Source organism: Panthera leo, chromosome B4 (genome assembly GCF_018350215.1).
Source record: "Panthera leo isolate Ple1 chromosome B4, P.leo_Ple1_pat1.1, whole genome shotgun sequence".
Taxonomy (NCBI): domain Eukaryota; kingdom Metazoa; phylum Chordata; class Mammalia; order Carnivora; family Felidae; genus Panthera; species Panthera leo.
In genome coordinates, this window is record NC_056685.1 from 111,171,809 (window position 1) to 111,190,947 (window position 19,139).

Here is a 19,139-nt window from a genome sequence, read left to right on the forward strand (position 1 = left end):
AAGGTCATGTGTATTAGAATATCGATTCCGTTGTAACACAACCACAACATTTCAAGTACATTACAGCATTTTCATTAACCAGATTTTCAAAATTTCAAGTAGAAAAAAGTAATTCCAAAATATGATGTTCTGATCAGTTCCAATATTCAAAAAGTTCAGTCCCCATTCAGAAACAGATAAACAGTATATTTATTAAATGAGTTAAGACAAATAAACTTTACAAATAGACAAATAATAAAAGGCTCAGTGGCTAAAATAGATGGTAAGCATCATTGAAAGAAATCAACACCATCACGGTATCTCAGTTGGCTTACACGTGTAAAAAGAAATTTTCAAAGAGCAATTTCACAGAAATGAAGCCAGTTTTTTTTTTCTTATAAACAAATCATCATTTCTTGGTTCAAAACTGACATCTGTTATGAAAATTACCATATCACATATTTGTAAGATGACAAGGAGTAACTCATCTTCAAAGTGCAAGTAAGTCTATTTACAACCACAAAAAAGGCAATGATGAGGAGAAAAGGAGTTTTAAAAAATATACAAAGATTAAAAACATTTGGGATGCAAAATTAAACAATTTTTTGGTTAGAGGATAAAAGAGAAAAAGTGATTGAATTACAGATGCTGATTTCAGCTATACATACTATATAATGGGATCCAAGATCTTGAACAGCTTGCTTGCATTTTTTTCTACTTACATAATGCTCTGGAAATTTCTGGTAGAAATTACAGTGTCTCAAAGAGAGAAATACACACTAAGCATGTCTTGCTACTAATTCATGGATGTCATAAGACCCGTTTATGGAGTAGAGTTGGTGTAAAAAGCCATTGCCTTGAGTTGAAAAATGAATACTGTAAGAGCTCAATACAAATCCTCCAAAGCACATGCACGTCTAAATCTTTTGGTAATTACATTCATATTTAAGCATAACCAAAATAAAAAAGAAAACTAAAAACATTTCCCTTTTCTCTATTCCCTATGCCTTGTAGGCTCTCCAGTTGCTAGGGTCAATTTTTAGAGTTGAAAGGGTTCTTCGAGATAGTCTAGTCCACCACCCTCATTTAGGGTAAATGATTTTCCCAAGGTCATGCAGCACGTTAATGGCAAAACCAAGACTAGAAACCAGGCTGTGACTCCTAGCCTTGTATGCTTTCCAGCATATCATGCTACCTCTTTTTACAGTATGATTCACTATAAATACCTGATGAATAAATGTACAGTTACAAATGCTGACAGAGCCAATGTGTTTCTAAGACTTGCAGAGGATTACTGCAAAGGCTTGATGGAGAGAAAAAGATTTTCCTCCACCCACCAAAAATATCAAGCACCGTCAAACTAAACGTTTCTTTGCTAGGTCAGCATGCTCAGATGTCCTAGTCCTCGTAAACTTTATGTCAGCCTGAGGATTGTATACCTGGTGAAATCTGGGCCCTAACACAACGCCAGTTCCTAAAAGGTAAAGACAGAGGCAAAAAAGGGGAGAAGGTAGACAAAAGAAACAAAGACTTAAAGAACCCAATTGGCTTAGAGATAGGCATTCATTCCAGTATATGGTTTACTGTTATATCTAAGTATGTATGTTTTAGGACCTTTTTCCACCTTTTCATATAAATCTCATTTTACCTAATTTGTTATTTGGCCACTTACAAATTAAAATAAATGTATCAAAGATAATGGTGATAATTATTATTTTCTTAGACTGTGAGACTATTTTAGCCAAACTAAATTCTATGAAGAATATGTCAAATGGTGATTCTATTAGATTACCACTGGGGATCTATACCACAAGCGGTATTTCATGGGGCTGTTACCATCTTGAAATTCATTCCAATTGTGGTTAAAGAGAACAGACTGATGCACCATATATGCAGAATTAAGTAAAGAAGCTGCAATTTCTTTTTAAAAAAACACTGCCGTGTATTTATTTAATAAAAGGGCATATTTATGTTTACAAACAAGTTTCAAAAACAAAAGGAAAAACACGTATGCTTTCACCTGTTAACCTTTTTCAAAATGCCAACAGCCCTCATGCTGTATGAAGGTTTCTAAGGATTTATTAGAAAAATCAATACAGTTCACTCACAGTTCACCAAGACATCACTGAACTAACATGTTTAGACAAAAACAAAAAGGACTAAGGTTCTCTTGTAGTTTGATAGTTTGATTTAATTTGATTTGCCTGAAATAACAAAAGCATTTCAAGCATCTTTCATTATGTAGTTGATGTCCCACATTAAACAATCTACTAAATTCTGAACAAAGGTTATTAGCAAGTTTTCAAAAATTTTAAAAATTAAACAGTTGTTTCAAAACCATTAAGTAGTAAATGTATTTAAGAAACTAATTAGGACAGATGCCATAACTTCATTAAACACCACTGCTCATGTTTTTTTTGTTTTGTTTTGTTTTGTTTTTTTGTTTTTTTTTTAAACAAAGCATTAGTGTTATCTATTTGGCTATTAGTATTAGCAATTTATCTACAATATTTAACAAGGTAAATTGTAGGCAAAAATTTAGTACAGTTTCAATAGAAACACCCCTTTTTGTTTTCCTGAAAATACAGCAGTATTTGAAGGACTAATTTTTCTCTGCATCAGTTATAAGGAAGCTTCCCATCTATGAACAGGAACAAAAAAAGTATCTACAAACCTTGTAAACAGATCTGTATCATTTATAAACATAAATAATCCAAATTATTAACAGCCAACAGCAGAAATTAAAGTATCAATTCAATGATCCAGGGTTTTGCTCGCTGTACCCTCCCCCTCTCCCATCAAGGACTGAGATAAACTAACGCTCTGCTAATACACTGTTCAGGACCATTCTTAGGTACTACTGATGATCCACAGGTCAGCATATGCTGAGTTTACTGTTTATCTGTCAGTTCGTTTCTCCCACCCCCCAAAAAGCACCCTCAGTCTGGCAGAAAGCTTTGCTTTTTTTTTTTTAAAAAAATAAATCTACATTCGTACAAGTGTGTCTTCTGTTGAAGTCCAAAGACAAGAATACGATCTTGTCCATCACAATATGTGAAAAGACCCAGTTTCAATTTGTTTCTTTACAATGCAGCTAGTGTGTTAACATTCAGCTTACAATCAGAGTGATGTTTCCAAACTATGTAGTGGGCTTCCTGGGGATGAAGAGGTAGCAGACTTGTTCATTTCTATTGTAAGGTGAATCCCGCTGTCAACAGCATTGTTATTTTTGTTGGGAGAGGGTGGAGGACTGGAGTTACGTTTTGTAGGAGCATCATCTTCAGCATCAGTGTCATCAATAAGGGGGATATGAGGCTCTGAATCTTCTATCCTAAACTCAGGATGTGTCATAAAGTTGTGAATCGAACTTCTTGATTCTGGTTTTTCTAACCCTTCGTATAAAGAACTACGAAATGCATTCACCACTCGAATCTGTAAACATCAGAAAACACAGAAAGATGTCAGTATGCTATTTGCTTAATTTAAAAATGGTTCATTTATGAGTTTGAATCCACAAACAGCTAGGTATGAGTGAATCATATTTGCATGTAATGCAGTGGGACTTGCAATACACTGTAAAAAAAATGAATATTTTAGTAGGACACTACAGAACAACAAAACCACATACGCTAAGAATTAAGAGTTATAGAATTCAAAGTAATACTGACTGAGAAAATCTCATGGTCACTGGCTAAAAATTTAATAGCCATTTTATAGGACTTTTTTTCCCTAAGAAAACAAACACAAACAAACAAACAAAACAAAAACTTAATCATACACAAGCTTTAGCTGAGTTTTAAATTAAAAAAAAAATGTAATTTTTGAAAACAATTCAACTAAGTTAAACAAAGTCAAGCACAGAGGGTTACTATTTATCATGCTAGGAATTAGGGGGTCACCGACTATGAAAAAGCCAAGCAAATATAAGCTGAATGCCACAATGAACTCACATCTACCCCACTAGTCCATTAATTAAAAAATAAAAATAAAGACAAAACCCAAATAAATATCTATAAAATGCCATTAAACAGCTATAAATATTTGAGTATATGCCATTTGTCTATAAAGCATTAGTATTTTTCTCTATAATAGATTAAAACATAAATCACTTTATATACTACAGTTCACTGGAAATAGATTGAAAACAAAACCAAAACCCTCTGGCATTCTTCTATAAACAACTCCGCAATAAGACACAAAACTTTTTGGTATTTTTGCCCCTAAACAAACAGCCCAACAATTCACCCTCCTTCTTAGAAGTCTGCTGTATACGTGAAAAGAGGTTAATGGGTAATTAACTTAAAAACACTGTTGCACACACTGACATTAGGTCTCATTAACCCACGTCATACAGATTTTCAAAACAAAAAAAGGGACAAAAATCCAAACAGTTGAGCATCTACTAAACATCAATCCAAATACAGTGTTTACTTTTGCATTGATTCTAATGAATCCTGTTTAGTAATGAAGACATCATTTACTCAAATGTTAAGAGAAATCACTAACGTCAACCTTCATCAGAATCATCTCATATGACAATGATAATGAAAAAAATTAATGAATTTCTTCAAATGAACATTTGAATGTATTTTTAGAACAGGGAACAGGGGTGCCTGGGTGGCTCAGTTGGTTAAGTGCCCGACTTCAGTTCAGGTCATGATCTCACAGCTCGTGAATTCGAGCCCTGTGTCAGGCTCTGTGCTGACACCTCAGAGACTGAAGCCTGCTTCAGATTCTGTGTGTCTCTCTCTCTGTCCCTCTCCCACTCATGCTCTGTCTCTGTCTCTCTCTCTCAAATATAAATAACCATTAAAAACAAAAAGTAACAGATTTATGTCCACTTCTTTTTTTAATTGTATATATCTAAGATGTACAAATTGATGATTTGATATACATATATACACTGTGAAATAAACATGATGGACAGTCAAGCTAATTAACATAATACATCCCTACACACTGTTATCATTTGTGTGTGTGTGTGTGTGTGTGTGTGTGTGTGTGTGTGTAAGAGTCTATCCTCTTAGCACATTTCAGATATAGAAGTATTGTTACCTACGGTCAACCATGCTATACATTACATCTCAAAAACTTACTGGTCTTACATAACTGAAACTTTGTAGCCCTTGATAAACAGTTCCGTATCTCTCCCTACCCCTGACTGCCATTCTACTCTCCATTTCTATGCGTTTGACTATTTTGGACTCCCATTTCCAGGAATTTATCCAGAGGATTAAAATCAAGATCTTGAAGAGATACCTGCATTCCTATATTGCAGCATTATTTACAATAGGCAAGATACGGAAGCAACCTAAATGTCCACTGACAGTTGAACAGATAAAGAGAATGTGGCATATACATACAAGGAAATATTATTCAGCCTTGAAAAGGGAATTCTGTCATTTGTAACTACATATGCTAAGTTCTGATTAAAACATCATCTCTCCTCCCAGTTGTCTTCTCTCATTTACCAAGCCCTGTCTGCTGGAGGCTGCTTTACCTCTTGTTCATTTAGCTCTTATACACAGAAAGAAGATAGCATGGTAAAGTGAAGAATACAGAGGTGAAAGGTCTGGGTGTGAATTCCAGCTGGGCCACCTCCTAGCTGAGGGATGCTGGACAAACCTATTTCCTCAACTATAAAATGGGAAATAATAATGGCACCTACCTTACAGAGTTGTTACGGGAGATTAGTTAGTTAATACATGAACAAATTCAGAACAGTGTTAGCTCACAAGTAGCAATGTCATGTCAGGGCTTTTCAAACTTTAATGTGCATGCAAAGCACCTGCGGGTCTTGTTAAAATGCAGATTCTGATTCAGGAGGGGCTCTCAGTGGATCTGATATTTAATGTAAAGTCTGCAACACAACTCTACAGAAATATGGTAAAGATAGCACATCTAAGGTCATATGACACCCTCCAAATGAAGAGCCAGTTATTCAAAATTTTGCTGAATAAAAATGAATATATACCACCCGCAAGATAAATTTGTCTAGGAAGTTTAACATGAAGTTAATCATGCAGAAACAATTAGACAAATCCAGAATGTAGGATAAGGCAATTGGCCTTGTTTCTTCCAAAAGGTCAAGGTCATAAAAAAAAAAAAGAAAAAAAAAGGAGAGACAAAATGGATCAAAAATGCTATATACTATAGGACATTGCAGGGACAACTGGAGAAATCCGAATAGGACTGTACATGACACAATGGCCATCAATGTTAAAGTTCCTGGATGTGATAATACAGTATGATTACATAGCACACTTATTTTTAGGAGGTATATGCTAAAGTATTACGAGATGAAATGTCAGGATGTCTGCCACTTACTTTCAAATGGTTCACAAAAAATGTATATACCAATATGTAGACAGATATATACTACTAATGTATAGACAGATAAAGCAGACATTATAAAGTATTAAGAGTAGTAAATTCAGGTGACGGGTATTCATATATTAATCTTTCCAATTATCTGTCAGTTTGAAGGTTTTCAAATACAAAATTTTGAGGGGCGGAGGTCCTTCAGGATAAAGTCTCATTTTGCATCCTTCTTACAAGATATGCACAGACCCTAACCCCTACCTTCCATTCCAGTGTCATCTTAGCACCTGTCCCTGAGGCCCACTTTCCTCAACTGGCAAATTTCTATTAAGGGTCAGCTTGGGAGAATTTCTTTCAGGTAATTTTTCCTGACTTCCCAGGGTGGGTTAAGGACCCGGTTGTAATAGTCCATGTTTCGTTGCCATGTAGAAACACATTTGTTTCCTATACTAGATTGCAAAGTCTGGTGGTTCTAGCACACAGCCCTGGCATATGGTAGGCCTTCCACAAGTGTTTACAGATCACAACTAAAGAAACGTGAATTAACAGTAGGGGATGAAAGAGTGAGTGGTAATAAGCCCTCAAAAGCCAGGATGATGTGAAATCCATAAATAACAGGGAAGGAGGGATGCAACCAACACTAGCTGTCCTAGGCATAACGCCAGGCAATTTACGTACATCATTTCATTTAGGTAGGTGCAGACCTGGGGTAATTTTTAAAAGCGAGTCCTATCTGTGGATGTATGTAAATTTAACATCCTGGGGCGCCTGGGTGGCTTGGTCGGTTAAGCGTCTGACTTCGGCTCAGGTCATGATATCATGGTCTGTGGGTTCGAGCCCCACGTCGGGCTCTGTGCTGACAGCTCGGGGCCTGGAGCCTGTTTCAGATTCTGTGTCTCCCTCTCTCTCTGCTCCTCCCCTGTTCATGCTCTGTCTCTGTCTCAAAAATGAATAAACGTTAAAAAAAAAAATTTAAAAATAATAATAATAAAAAAAATTTAACATCCTAACTTTACAGGGTGGTCTGTCCTTGGAGTACTTGGACAAGCCACTTAAACCTCAAGTCAGTTTTCACATCTGCAAAATGGGGATAGTTCCTGTTTTTCCTGTTTTCCAACACTGGCCGAAAGTGACAAATGAAAATTACTTAAGCAAACTGAACAAACAGGCACTATGTAAACCGTCCTCCTTAAAATAGCACTCTTTTCTTCTACAGCTCATTGCCTGTCTAGCTTTCTCGTTCTTCCTAGTCTTTAACTGGCAGAGGACCAAATGGAAAAGATAGGTCTCTGCCCAAATACGAGATTAAGCATAAGTATTTTCAGCTGATTTTGGGGGTGGGTTGAATGGTGGGGTGAGCTTTATATCTTTAGTGCCTCCAATATTCTTAGAATTCACCATGAAATCAAGACTCTAATGCATAGTAAAGATGATAGAGGTTAAAAGGCTTTTGGGGAATTTGGCATTTATTAAAAACCTGAAAGAAAATGCATTATGCTAGTCAATTAATGGAAATCATGACATGTTATGGTTTAAGAATTGATCAATGGTACACCTTCCTACTTCCTTGGAAAACTTAAGGGAACATTTCTTACCCAGGATAAAATTTTCATTAAACTGATTATATAAATGAAAAAAAAAAATACCCATAAATGCCACAAAACTTTGAAGCTTATACAGGGACCCCTTCTCAAAAATAAACAAACAAGTAAATAAATAAATTCAAAGCAATGCCACAAAGTCTGGACTAAGAAGGTAAACAACTGGCTGTATACTGAGATCTTTTCTTCAGGGTACTAACTTAACTTTGCAAACCGAACAAGATAAAAGTCAAAATGTTAGATTAATATTTAGCTTTAAAAATGTAAATTCTTGGTTCTGTTAGAGCAGTTTCAAATCACATGCTTTTGGGAACCATGCAGTATGAACATGTTTAAAGGCATATACTCAAAAATTTATAGTAGTTTCACAACTTCTAAGCTACAATTTTATTCCCCATATTAACTATCAGAGTTAGCACAGAGACAAGCTCACAGATTTCATATCTAATCTTTGGTTGCAACTGTTCCACCTGTTAGCTAGCCCTCTAAGAAATAAAACAACAACAACGACAACACTTTGAGGTCTCAATCCACTTTACGAAAAGAAAGCTTTATGAAAAGCCTGAACAATGAATTTAAACATTAAGGAGAAAATGAGAAACGTTAGGTGTGTGAAGTAGGAAATGTTAATTTCATGCACTTAGGAACACACACTCACACCCCACAGTAGTAGAAGCAGTAGAAGAGGAAAACACTACATGTGTAGGGGTAGAAATATTTGTTACATCATGATGCTGGCTGGCGATGGAGGGTTGCCGCCTTAGAGCCCCCTGAATGGAACTTCCACTCTGGAAAGCATTCACTACATCCATCTGCAAGGAATCAGAGATTGTGACAGCTTGCTCAGCAAGAGAGAGAGAGAACAAGAGAAAGGACCATTCCATCTATCAACATATAAAAAGTAAAGAAAAAGGCACTTTTTACAGAGCAGATAAATAGGCAAGAGTAGCATTTTGAGATGAAGGGGGGAAAAAAAGCTAGGAAAAAAGGAGCTGAGGGGCATATAGACACATTCCTTCACGATGAGTTAAAACTTTCACTCATTCCAGGCACCAGTATTATTTTTCAAAAGAATAAGTTTTGTGGGTTGGGAAGGCTAGAAAGGAAGTTAAGGAGGGCATTCAAACCTCCTCCCCAGGTCTAAAAGCCCTTGGCCCCCACTCCCATCACTGCTCCTACCTCTCTACCAGGCCCATACCTGCGTCTGGATTCTGTTCAGACCTCTAAACCACAAGATCTGGCCGCGCCGCAACTCCCTTTCAGCATGGTCAATCTCTTCCACGTCCTCTGCTAGCTCCTCCTCAGGTATTTCTTCCTTTTGTGTTCCGTGACCAGCTTCTTTTAGGAATTTTAAGCGGCTAGTTGGAATTGTTGAAATAAGCTACAACACAGGGGAAAGAACTTAGAAATAAATCAAAACCGAGTAAAATTAAACCAATCAACTGTAATACAAAAGGCACGAAAAGTTGCGAGTGTGGCCAACTATCGTCACCGACGGAGCAATGAGATCCTGTCCATCAGGCTTTCTTTCTCAGAACAACAATAAAATGTTCTTTCCTTAGCTCCACAGAAGATTTAAGTTTGAACAGTAAAAAGTTTTCCTGAGTGGAAATAACCTGATTATAGCTTTCTTATTTTAAGGAAGACATTCAAGACAGTAAAATACACAGACACGTCCTGACCTATATATATTAAGTTAAGCTCATATTAATTATATTTATTTCAAATAAAAGAAAAATGGCAGGTAGTCTTACTGGATGCAAAACAAGTTCATGTTTCATTAGTGCAGGAAGAGCTCAATGAAAAGAAACATACCCAAATCAAAAAATCTTCAAGGTTAAACTGAAAATAGTTTTTCTGTTTATTAAATGCATCTATTTTTACAAAATGAAGCTCTTTAAAACTGGATTAATACTGATTTATCATGACACCAACAGGAACAGATGCCCCAGGAAACACAAAGAGCATAAAAAACAGTAATAAGTATGTATTAACTTGTAAGTATTAATAGCCACTAAGTGCTTAAGGAAGTCTGGATTATCAGGGGGAAACAAGCATGCGGCCAAAATCAGAGCTGCTTGAAGAGCTTCTAGTCCAACCACCTCATTTCACAGAGGTGCTGGAACAGACTCAGACACATAAGACCTAAGGTCTCCTGACAACCAAAAGCAGTGCTCTTTCTACGGCGGCACACGTAAAATCAATAGACGACATCAACCAAAGCCAGCAACCGGTCCCTGTTGGGTATGTTGGCTGTACTGAACTTCCTCTTCCTGAAATGAGCCAGATGTTTTGGGAGGTTGTGGGGTTCTGTTTTGCCTATGAGGAACATTATGAAATAACTAAAAAGGTAATCAAAAAAGAAAGGAGGCCCAGGTATGGATCCTACTTATAAGAAGATCTCTATTAATGAGTAATGCAACAGGAGTAAGAAGAGAAACCCCAGAACCTAGAAACATAATTAAGAAAAAGGTGAGATAAAGGCACATGAAGATTGAGTTAAGTTTCAGTAAAACCTGGATATTTACTTAGACTGACTTGCAGAACAATAAATTAGGTCACACAAGTTACACACCACAGCCTGATCATTTATGGAAATGTTAGTACAGACTATCAGTTACTTTTACAGTAATGGTAACGGACTTAAAATGAACAGGGAACACACACCACTGCCACTTATCGTTTTTAAAAAAATGACAGGCATTTGTAAGCTGCTTATACCAAGGATGAAATAGATCTCATTTTTCAGGTATTGTATTTTATATGTATATTGTCAAAGCCAATCAATCCAAATAACTGAAAATGTCATTTTGTGGCCCATTTACCCAGGTACCATTATTTTTACAGAAGTATCCTCTAAATGAACTGAAATTCAAGTTTTTTCTTTAACTGTATTTTGGATTAAATTACATAACAAAATGATGAAAGTCCAGTAAAAATATTTACTGACAATGCAAAAATAGGTCATAGAGCAAAAGATAGAGATATTAGCATCTAAACCAGTTATAAATACATCATCTTAATAATGGTTATAAACCTTGCTCTAAAGAACAAATTAAAAAAATATGTAAGAAATTTAAAGTGTTTTATTATATTGGCATAACCATAACAAACAATAATAACATATGAGAACAAATATTACGTTTAAAAAACCCTCATGCCCCCGAATGCCCTTTCATGATCTAGAATGGCAACTACTTAGAATTAAGTAACAGAACTGATTAAAGAAAATACATACTGGAAATTAAAAAAAAAAAAAAAAATCACTTCAGGTTTCAACATAAAATGATGAGCTTTTTACCTGGCCCCAGAGTAACGTTCCCATTCCTAGGAATATTGACCATAGCCACTGTTCTATTGAAAGTTCTGAACAACTGAAAGGTTTTCCACCAAACTGCACAATTATTATCTGGAGGAATAATCAAGAGTAAATTTATTTAAATCTTTTAAACTTTACATTTCATATACTTCAAAAATTACCCAAATTTGTATCCTTTAAAACTCAAGCTGAGTAACGATTATTCTGATGGTGACAGGCATTATCATATTCACAGCTGAAAATAAGACAAATGAAAATAAATTAAAATCCCTCTGCTGAAAATTTTAAATGCACGTATATTTCATGTTTAAATTATGTTCAGTAAAAACTAAAAAAAAACCCAAAAAACTCCTAACCAGGAAAGATAACTTTATGCTATTTCTGGTATGATCGAAGTAACTACGTGCCCTTGTATTTAGTATAATTCTTTGCGTAATTTTAATGTATTTTTGTGGAAAAGACCATAAACTATGAAAAGCGAACATAACATCCAATCTTGTTTTCCTCCTCCACAGCTGTTCATTCTTTGTTCACATTTAGATGTCAGGACAAACATGAATAGTAAGAGAGGACAAGCAACTTGCAAAGTTTCATGAAATACATGCTTATTTAGGTGGTGAATCCTCAGAAATTTGGTCTCCCTTATAAAGGGAGAGAAGTCTAATGATCTGCATGAATAAAATCCTTAATCCAGTGCTTATGCTGCTCTCCTTATTTTAAAGGAATATTAAGAATTAAATATCAATATTCACCTTCTTGTGAGTCTGACAGGCTTCTCTTTCATATGGCAGTTAGTAGCTACCAAATATTGAAATTAAAAGGAATCAATTTGGTATTAACATTTTTAAATGTTTCAAGTTATGCATTCCATTCTTTATAGCTGTACTTGATCCCAAATTCAAGTTATATGTGTTTGTCAATTCCACTGTTCTTCAAAATCAAGACTATTTGTATACTTTAAAAATAGATTTCTTTTCTTTTTTCTTTTTTTTTTTTCCAGCAGCCCAACCAGTCAATTATAACTGACCTGGCAATCTTGCTTGGATTTTAATAGAGATACCTAACTAAAATAATTTTCTTTCATAAACTGAAAGCTCAATATTTATTTGTGGGTTTTCTATTTTTTTAAAAATTTGAACTTTATCTTTTGGTATAATAAGGATGTGAAAAACATATTAAGATGTTGGGCAAACAATCAACAATTAATATGATTGGACGGATTTAATTTTGTAGTTTCAGATTTTTTAAATTTTTATTTATTTTTTGAGAAAGAAAGAGAGACAGAGCGTAAACAGGGGAGGGGCAGGGAGAGAGGGAGACAAAGAATCCAAAGCAAGCTCCAGGCTCTGAGCTGTCAGCACAGAGCCCGATGCAGGGCTCGAACTCACATACTGTGAGATCATGACCTGAGCTAAGTTGGATGCTTAACTGACTGAGCCACCCAGGTGCCCTGGACTGATTTCATTTTGTGAGAAATAATCTTTCATTTTCGAGTTGTAAGGAATAAAACTGAATAGTTGTAGCATTTACTTCTAAGAGCAAGAGACTAAGTTTCCACATATTCCTCAATATATGCCTTACTTAGATCAACAAAATACTACAGAACTGTGTAATTGTGCACTGAAGCATTTTCTAAATGTGTGCTGAGGGAGCCTTGAATTAGGTGTTATCTAAATTTAGAAGTAGCTGGTTTAAAAACATTTTTTTTTAATGTTTATTTATTTTTGAGAGAGAGAGAGACAGAGACAGAGACAAAACCTGAATGGGGGAGGGGCAGGAAAAAAGGGAGACACAAAATCCAAAGCAGGCTCCAGGCTCTGAGCTGTCAGCACATTGCCTGACGTGGGGCTGGAACCCACAAACTGTGAGATCATGACCTGAGCTGAAGTCGGACACTTAAGTGACTGAGTCATCCAGGGGCCCCTGGATTATTTTTTAAAACTTTTTTTATCTATATTTGAGAGAGAGGGGGGCAGAGAAAGAGAGAGGGAGACACAGAATCTGAAGCAGGTGCCAGGCTCTGAGTTGTCAGCATAGAGCCTGACTCGGGGCTCAAACCAGGAACCGTGAGATCATGACCTGAGCTGAAGTTGGATGCTTAACCGACTGACCCACCCAGGCAACACTAGAAGTAGCTGGATTAAACAGAGTTCAACAAGTTCCTTAACTGCAGGATTTCCCAAAGACTTTGAACTGTTAATTAAAAAAAAAAAAAGGAAAAAAAAATGCTGCGGACATTTGGGTAATTTTCCCTTCCAAGCACTAAGCTCAGAGCTTCTTCACATGCATGGTCTCTCTTAATTCAGTAATTCTGTGATGTGACCCAATTATCCTCCCCATTTCAGAGATGAAGCAATTGCAGCTTGTCAAGGTCACACAATTACTAAGAGGCAATGATCTGACTCCACGACTAAATGACTCCTAAGTTTGTACTTGTAACTACTGTGTTCTATTGTTTTATGAAACTCCAAGGGGGCGCCTGGGTGGCTCAGTTGGCCTGAGCATCCTACTCTTGACTTGAGCTCAGGTCACGATCTCACGATTCTTGAGTCTGGGCCCCGTGTTGGGCTCTGCGCTGCCAGTGTGACACCTACTTGGGTTTCTTTCTCTCCCTCCCTCTCTGCCCTTCCGCAGCTTGTGTGTGTGGTCTCTCAAAATAAATAATTAAATAAATAAATAACCTTAAAAAAAAGAAAAAAAGAAACTCCAAGAGGTAAATAGGCAATATTTCCTTAACTTCTCTAAGGGTGTAAGAGGAACTAAAGGAACCAATGTTTCATGAGACCTATTTTGAAAACACTGTTTTAACTGCTACAAAGTAGGAGAGAGACAAAATATTTACAAAGAACTAAGGATTATTCTATACTTCATGACCTGTCCAAAAAAAAAAAGAGAAGAAAAATCAGCTAGTAAATAAAAAGAGACAGAAATTAAATTTAATACAATTTATAAGGTGAAGTCTTCAAGTACCTCAGCTCTACAATCAAGATTTTGGCTAGACTATCTGTGTAAATCAACGGCCATGTTTTCCTACCCAGCTGAAACTGTCCACAAAAATGCTAATCAAAGTGCTGATCCATGATAAGAAGATAAGGAACAGGCACCAAAGTACAAATCAATGCACTGTTTGCACAGCGTTACCACTGCGGCTGCTACTACATGCAAAAAGAAAAAAACCCACAGAAACCTCCAGCAACATATAAAAAACTCTCAGTTGAAATACAGTGTGATTAATGAAACTTGTTAATTTACATTCTGACACATGGTCCTTATCTCACTGTGGACCTGTAATAAATGGACCAGTAGCTGGTCCACGGACCACACTTTGAACAGTACTGGCTTATTTATAAGGTACTGAAGAATGATATCTCACATTAACTGTTTTGGGCATATCAATCTTTGCTGGGAACCAAATTACCAGATTTGCCTGATAGGCAGTTAAATTTTTTGCAACTCCCACATATTACAAAGATAACCTCAATTTTATAGCAAGTAAAAGCTAAAACTTTAGCATGTCATGAACAATGATTTTTTTTAACAAACATAAACAAAATACTTCCAGAAAATACTTGATAAGTAAGCAACATTTCTCCTAAAGTTTATGGAAATTGAAAGCTAAAACAGAAACAATTAAGTCTGGGGTTTTGGTACCTAGAGTACACAAGCTATGGCTGAATAAACTGTTTAAAATTCTTCAATCTTCATTTCAAAACAAGCACTATCACTGCCTGGTTCCTTTGTTGAAAAAGCTCACTATGTAATTTTAAATCTTGTTTGACAGTACAGGTAACCCATGAACAACACGGGTTTAAACTCTGTGGGTCCACTTATACATGGATCTTTTTCAGTAAACACAGTACAGTACTGTAAACGTATTTTCTCCTTATGATTTCCTAGTAACATTTTTTCAACATTTTTTCTCTACCTTACATTACTGTAAGAACACAATATTTAGTATTTATATAACATTCAAAACTATGTGTTAATTGACTAAGTTATTGGTAAGGCTTCTGGCCCATAGTAAGCTATTAGTAGTTGAGTTCTGGGAGAGTTCAAAAGTTATATTCAGATTTTCAACTGTGCAGGGGTGAGCTGGGGTGAGGAAAGGGTGTGGGCTGGTGTCCCTATCCCGTGTTGTTCAAGGGCCAAATGAAAAACTGGCATGTACCAACTCAGAGAGCAGCATTCAGAATCACATGAATTTTAGAATATTCATTTCAGATATTATTATTTAATAACAGACTCAACTGTAGACAAAGGATTACTATCAACGGTGGGACGCAATTAAGCGATCCCTGTAGCTAGACTAGAAACTGGTTAACTAAGATTTATCTTAAGTAACATTAAAATTATAATAGTTTGATCATGATATAGAATGAAGAATCAGTACCAGATTAAGTAAAAAGTATCACAACCACAGAATTGGTAGTGCAATTAAAATAGTATTAGCTTAATATGATCTTCAGGATTTCAGGATAGAAATGATCATATTTTCACTGGAGGTATGATATTTAAAACTTTTTTTTAGGTGTCATTAAGGCAATACATAGAAGCCCCACACATGTAGCAGTCAAGTAATTTCTGGAACAAGCTACCTGTTTATCTAGTATCTCCTACATAATAATCAAATGTGAAACTATCTTTTCCAATTACCCACCTGTACCACAAAAGTGCCTAAAACAATTGTGCAGAAGATGGCATTATTAAAGATTCCTTCGAATACATTTCTTTCACCATGAATTTTCCGGGCATTTATTTCGTTGAAAAGTTGCATCAGCACAAAGGTATTAAAAACAATAGTATAATGTTCGGAAGGAGGAGCATGCAAAGGAGCATTTCTTCCACTATCAATATCAAAAAACTTTTCTCCTGAAAGAATGAAAAATTACGATTTTGTAATTCTCATACAAAATAATTTAACATTTCAAGAAAAGTATGCAGTAATAAAACCTAGCCAGACCTTTATTTGATCTCCAATGACAGCACAGGAAAAGTTGGAAGGAACCTGGGGTTATCTAATTCAACTCTCTTGTTTTACAGACGAGGACATGGAACCCCCCAAATTATGACATCGAAGTTAGTGGCAGAACCAGGACAAGAAACGAGGATTCTTTTTACTTCCTCCCACTATCTATTGTAGTGCCTTCCTAATAAGCATCATCCACTGACAAAGAGGAGAAAGTAAAGATAAATGGGGGTCAGAAACAGAACAACTTCTGTTCTTGAAGAAGTTGTAACATTAAAACATCTGGGATTACATTAGCTTGGAATAAAAACAACCAAAGCTTTATCAGGCATTGAATTCTTACCAGCAAATAAGAGTGTAAAGACTACTACAAGTTGATAGAATGCATGACCCAAAATATTCTTCATCATCGTGCGTGAGATGAGAGGCTTATTTCTACCATAAGGCTTCCGGAGCAAGAGAGACTCAGTGGGGGGTTCAGTCGCCAGAGCCAGGGAAGCGAGCGTATCCATTATGAGGTTCACCCACAGCATCTGTACAGCCTTAAGTGGTGAATCCTAGAAAAGACAGGTTTCCTAATAGACATTCATAACTATTCAGGGACTCAGAAATTCTCAGGAAGCTTTTTGTATTTAAGAACTTACAGAACAGAACAGGATTACATTTTTATATTAATTAACCTACAATATTAAGGTTCAGTTTATTCAACTATTTAAGTACTTTAACGCGGCAGATTATACACACAGTTTTGCTTTAAAACAACCATGTTTTAATAAAAAAACTGTGAACCTACTTGAGTAATACAGGCGCCCGTGAAAGCAACAATCACTGCTACTACATTAACTGTGAGCTGGAACTGAAGAAATTTGGAGATGCTGTCATAGACATTTCGTCCCCACATAACTGCCTTAACAATGCTCGTAAAGTTGTCATCTGTGAGAATAATATCAGATGCTTCTTTAGCTACGTCAGTTCCAGCGATACCCTATTAAAAAAAATTCTGTGAATTAGACTCAATGTTTAAAGTATAACCTTTAAATATCCGAAAGGGTAGTAAATAACAAAAATTGTTACCTCCATACTTAGTAACTAAGGACTTAAATTTACTGTAAAAGAAGGTAATATACTTATTCTGAGATACCTGTCAGGAAGATATTCCATCTAAAGCAAAAATCAAAGAGTAAGATATTGCATGAAATAGAAGTACAAACCAAATATTTCCAATGAAAACCTAGTGTTGTAATTGAGATATGGTGTAAGTATAAAATATGCACTGGTTCTGAAGACTTAATACAAAAAAGAAAAAAGAAAGCTCAACAGCTCACTAACTATTTTTCATTGGTTACACTTTTAAGGGATATTTTGGATTCACTGGTTTAAATAAAATAATTATTAAAAGTTAAAAAGGAGAAAAGAAAGTTCAAACTTGGCTTAAAAACAATGAGGAATGAACACAGGCATCACCCAAGTTCCTCCCAACAGTCACACAAAAAGATACATTCAACCATAACAACTCACAAAAACAATGTTAGTGAGAAAGGAGACAGTGCAAAGAAATCCTAAAAGGCTAGAAAGGAGATAACCAAACTGTAAGCTGGCAGACCCTAGAGAACGGAATCCTAAGCCAAGAGTAGGGAAAGCAGAAAATTAACTTTCTTTGCACTACAGGACGCTCCTATACAAGGCCCAGTACTTGGCAGCACCAGGTAGCACTGGAAGGAGCGGTGAAGGTACGAATAAAAAGAGAAGGATTTCTTGTAAGTCGATCAAAGACACTGAAGAAGTACCAAGAAGGTCCAAACTAAGAACCACGTCCGTCAAGAGTAGAATGGGATGCATTAATAAACTGTGGATTAATCAAAACAACACAGATGAATCTCATAAGCATAATGATGGATCAAGAATACTGGACTCACGGGGCGCCCGGGTAGATCAGCCGGTTGTTTAAATGTCTGACTTTGGCTCAGATCATGATCTCGCGGTTCACAGGTTCAAGCTGGACTCAAAATAACACGTAACACAATTTTCTTATGTTCAAAGTTCGGTAACAGGCAAAAGTAATCTTCAGACTACTAGTTATCTTTGCAGAGAAACAGGGCAACGATTAGAAGACGGTGTGACTGACACACCTATGGGAATAGGTAATAATCTATTCCTTGCTTTGCATACTAGAACAGGTCTGTTCATTTGTGATAATCCATTCAGTTGTACATTTATTTATATATTTTTTTAATTTTTAAAGTTTATTTATTTATTTCGAGAGACAGAATGAGTGGGGGGTGGGCAGAGACAGAGGGGGACAGAGGATCCAAAGCCATTTCTGTGCTGACAGCAGAGCCAGATGTGGGGCTCGAACTCATGAACTGTGAGACCATGACCTGAGCTGAAATTGGACACTTAACCAACTGAACCACCCAGGCGCCCCTCAGTTGTGCATTTATGACTTAGGCACTTTTCCGTATGTGTGTTACACGTTAATAATAAAATTAAAAGAAAAGGCACCTAGATCCTCAAGGCCTCTTCCCAAGTCCATGCAACCAAGTGACAATTTGGTAAGCCCTCTGACCTGGACGAAGACTGCCTGCTAATTTATCAGAGAGGGTATGACAAAGAAGGTGCAGACTGAAGGGTACCAAGCACTGCTGAATATAGGGGTGCTACCCTGAAAAAAAAAAAAAAGAGGCTAAGAGTAACTCTGTTTATTGAGTGCTGAGACCACGACCCTTTTTTCTCTACTTGTTGCCCAGTACTGTACCAGTATTAAGGTACAGATTTGACAATTATTTTCTGAGAAATCTTAAGAGAAAAGACCTAAAAATACAATTCAATGTACCCTAAGGAAGTGAAATGGCCAAGCCAGAACACTCTACTGAGAGGCTTCTGTTTGACAAATCCCGCCTACAGGTCCAAGGCTTTCCAGCTTTCCACTGGTAGACACTCAGAGACAACCGAG

General features: G+C 36.3%; 1 protein-coding gene across 4 annotated transcripts in view; it reads right to left on the minus strand.

Moving 5' to 3' along the window:
• Positions 1-165: 165 nt before the first annotated feature.
• Positions 166-19,139, minus strand: part of ATP2B1 (ATPase plasma membrane Ca2+ transporting 1) — a 130,219-nt gene continuing 111,245 nt past the window's right edge. For 2 of the 4 annotated variants that reach the window (XM_042947339.1, XM_042947338.1), the window contains exons 16-21: positions 16,980-17,171; positions 16,530-16,743; positions 15,878-16,089; positions 11,203-11,310; positions 9,100-9,282; positions 166-3,411 (exon numbers count right to left, since the gene is read on the minus strand). In XM_042947339.1, the coding sequence (XP_042803273.1) occupies positions 3,100-3,411; positions 9,100-9,282; positions 11,203-11,310; positions 15,878-16,089; positions 16,530-16,743; positions 16,980-17,171 (1,221 nt within the window). In that variant the 3' untranslated portion in view covers positions 166-3,099. The other 2 variants (XM_042947341.1, XM_042947340.1) reach the window with 2 other exon arrangements.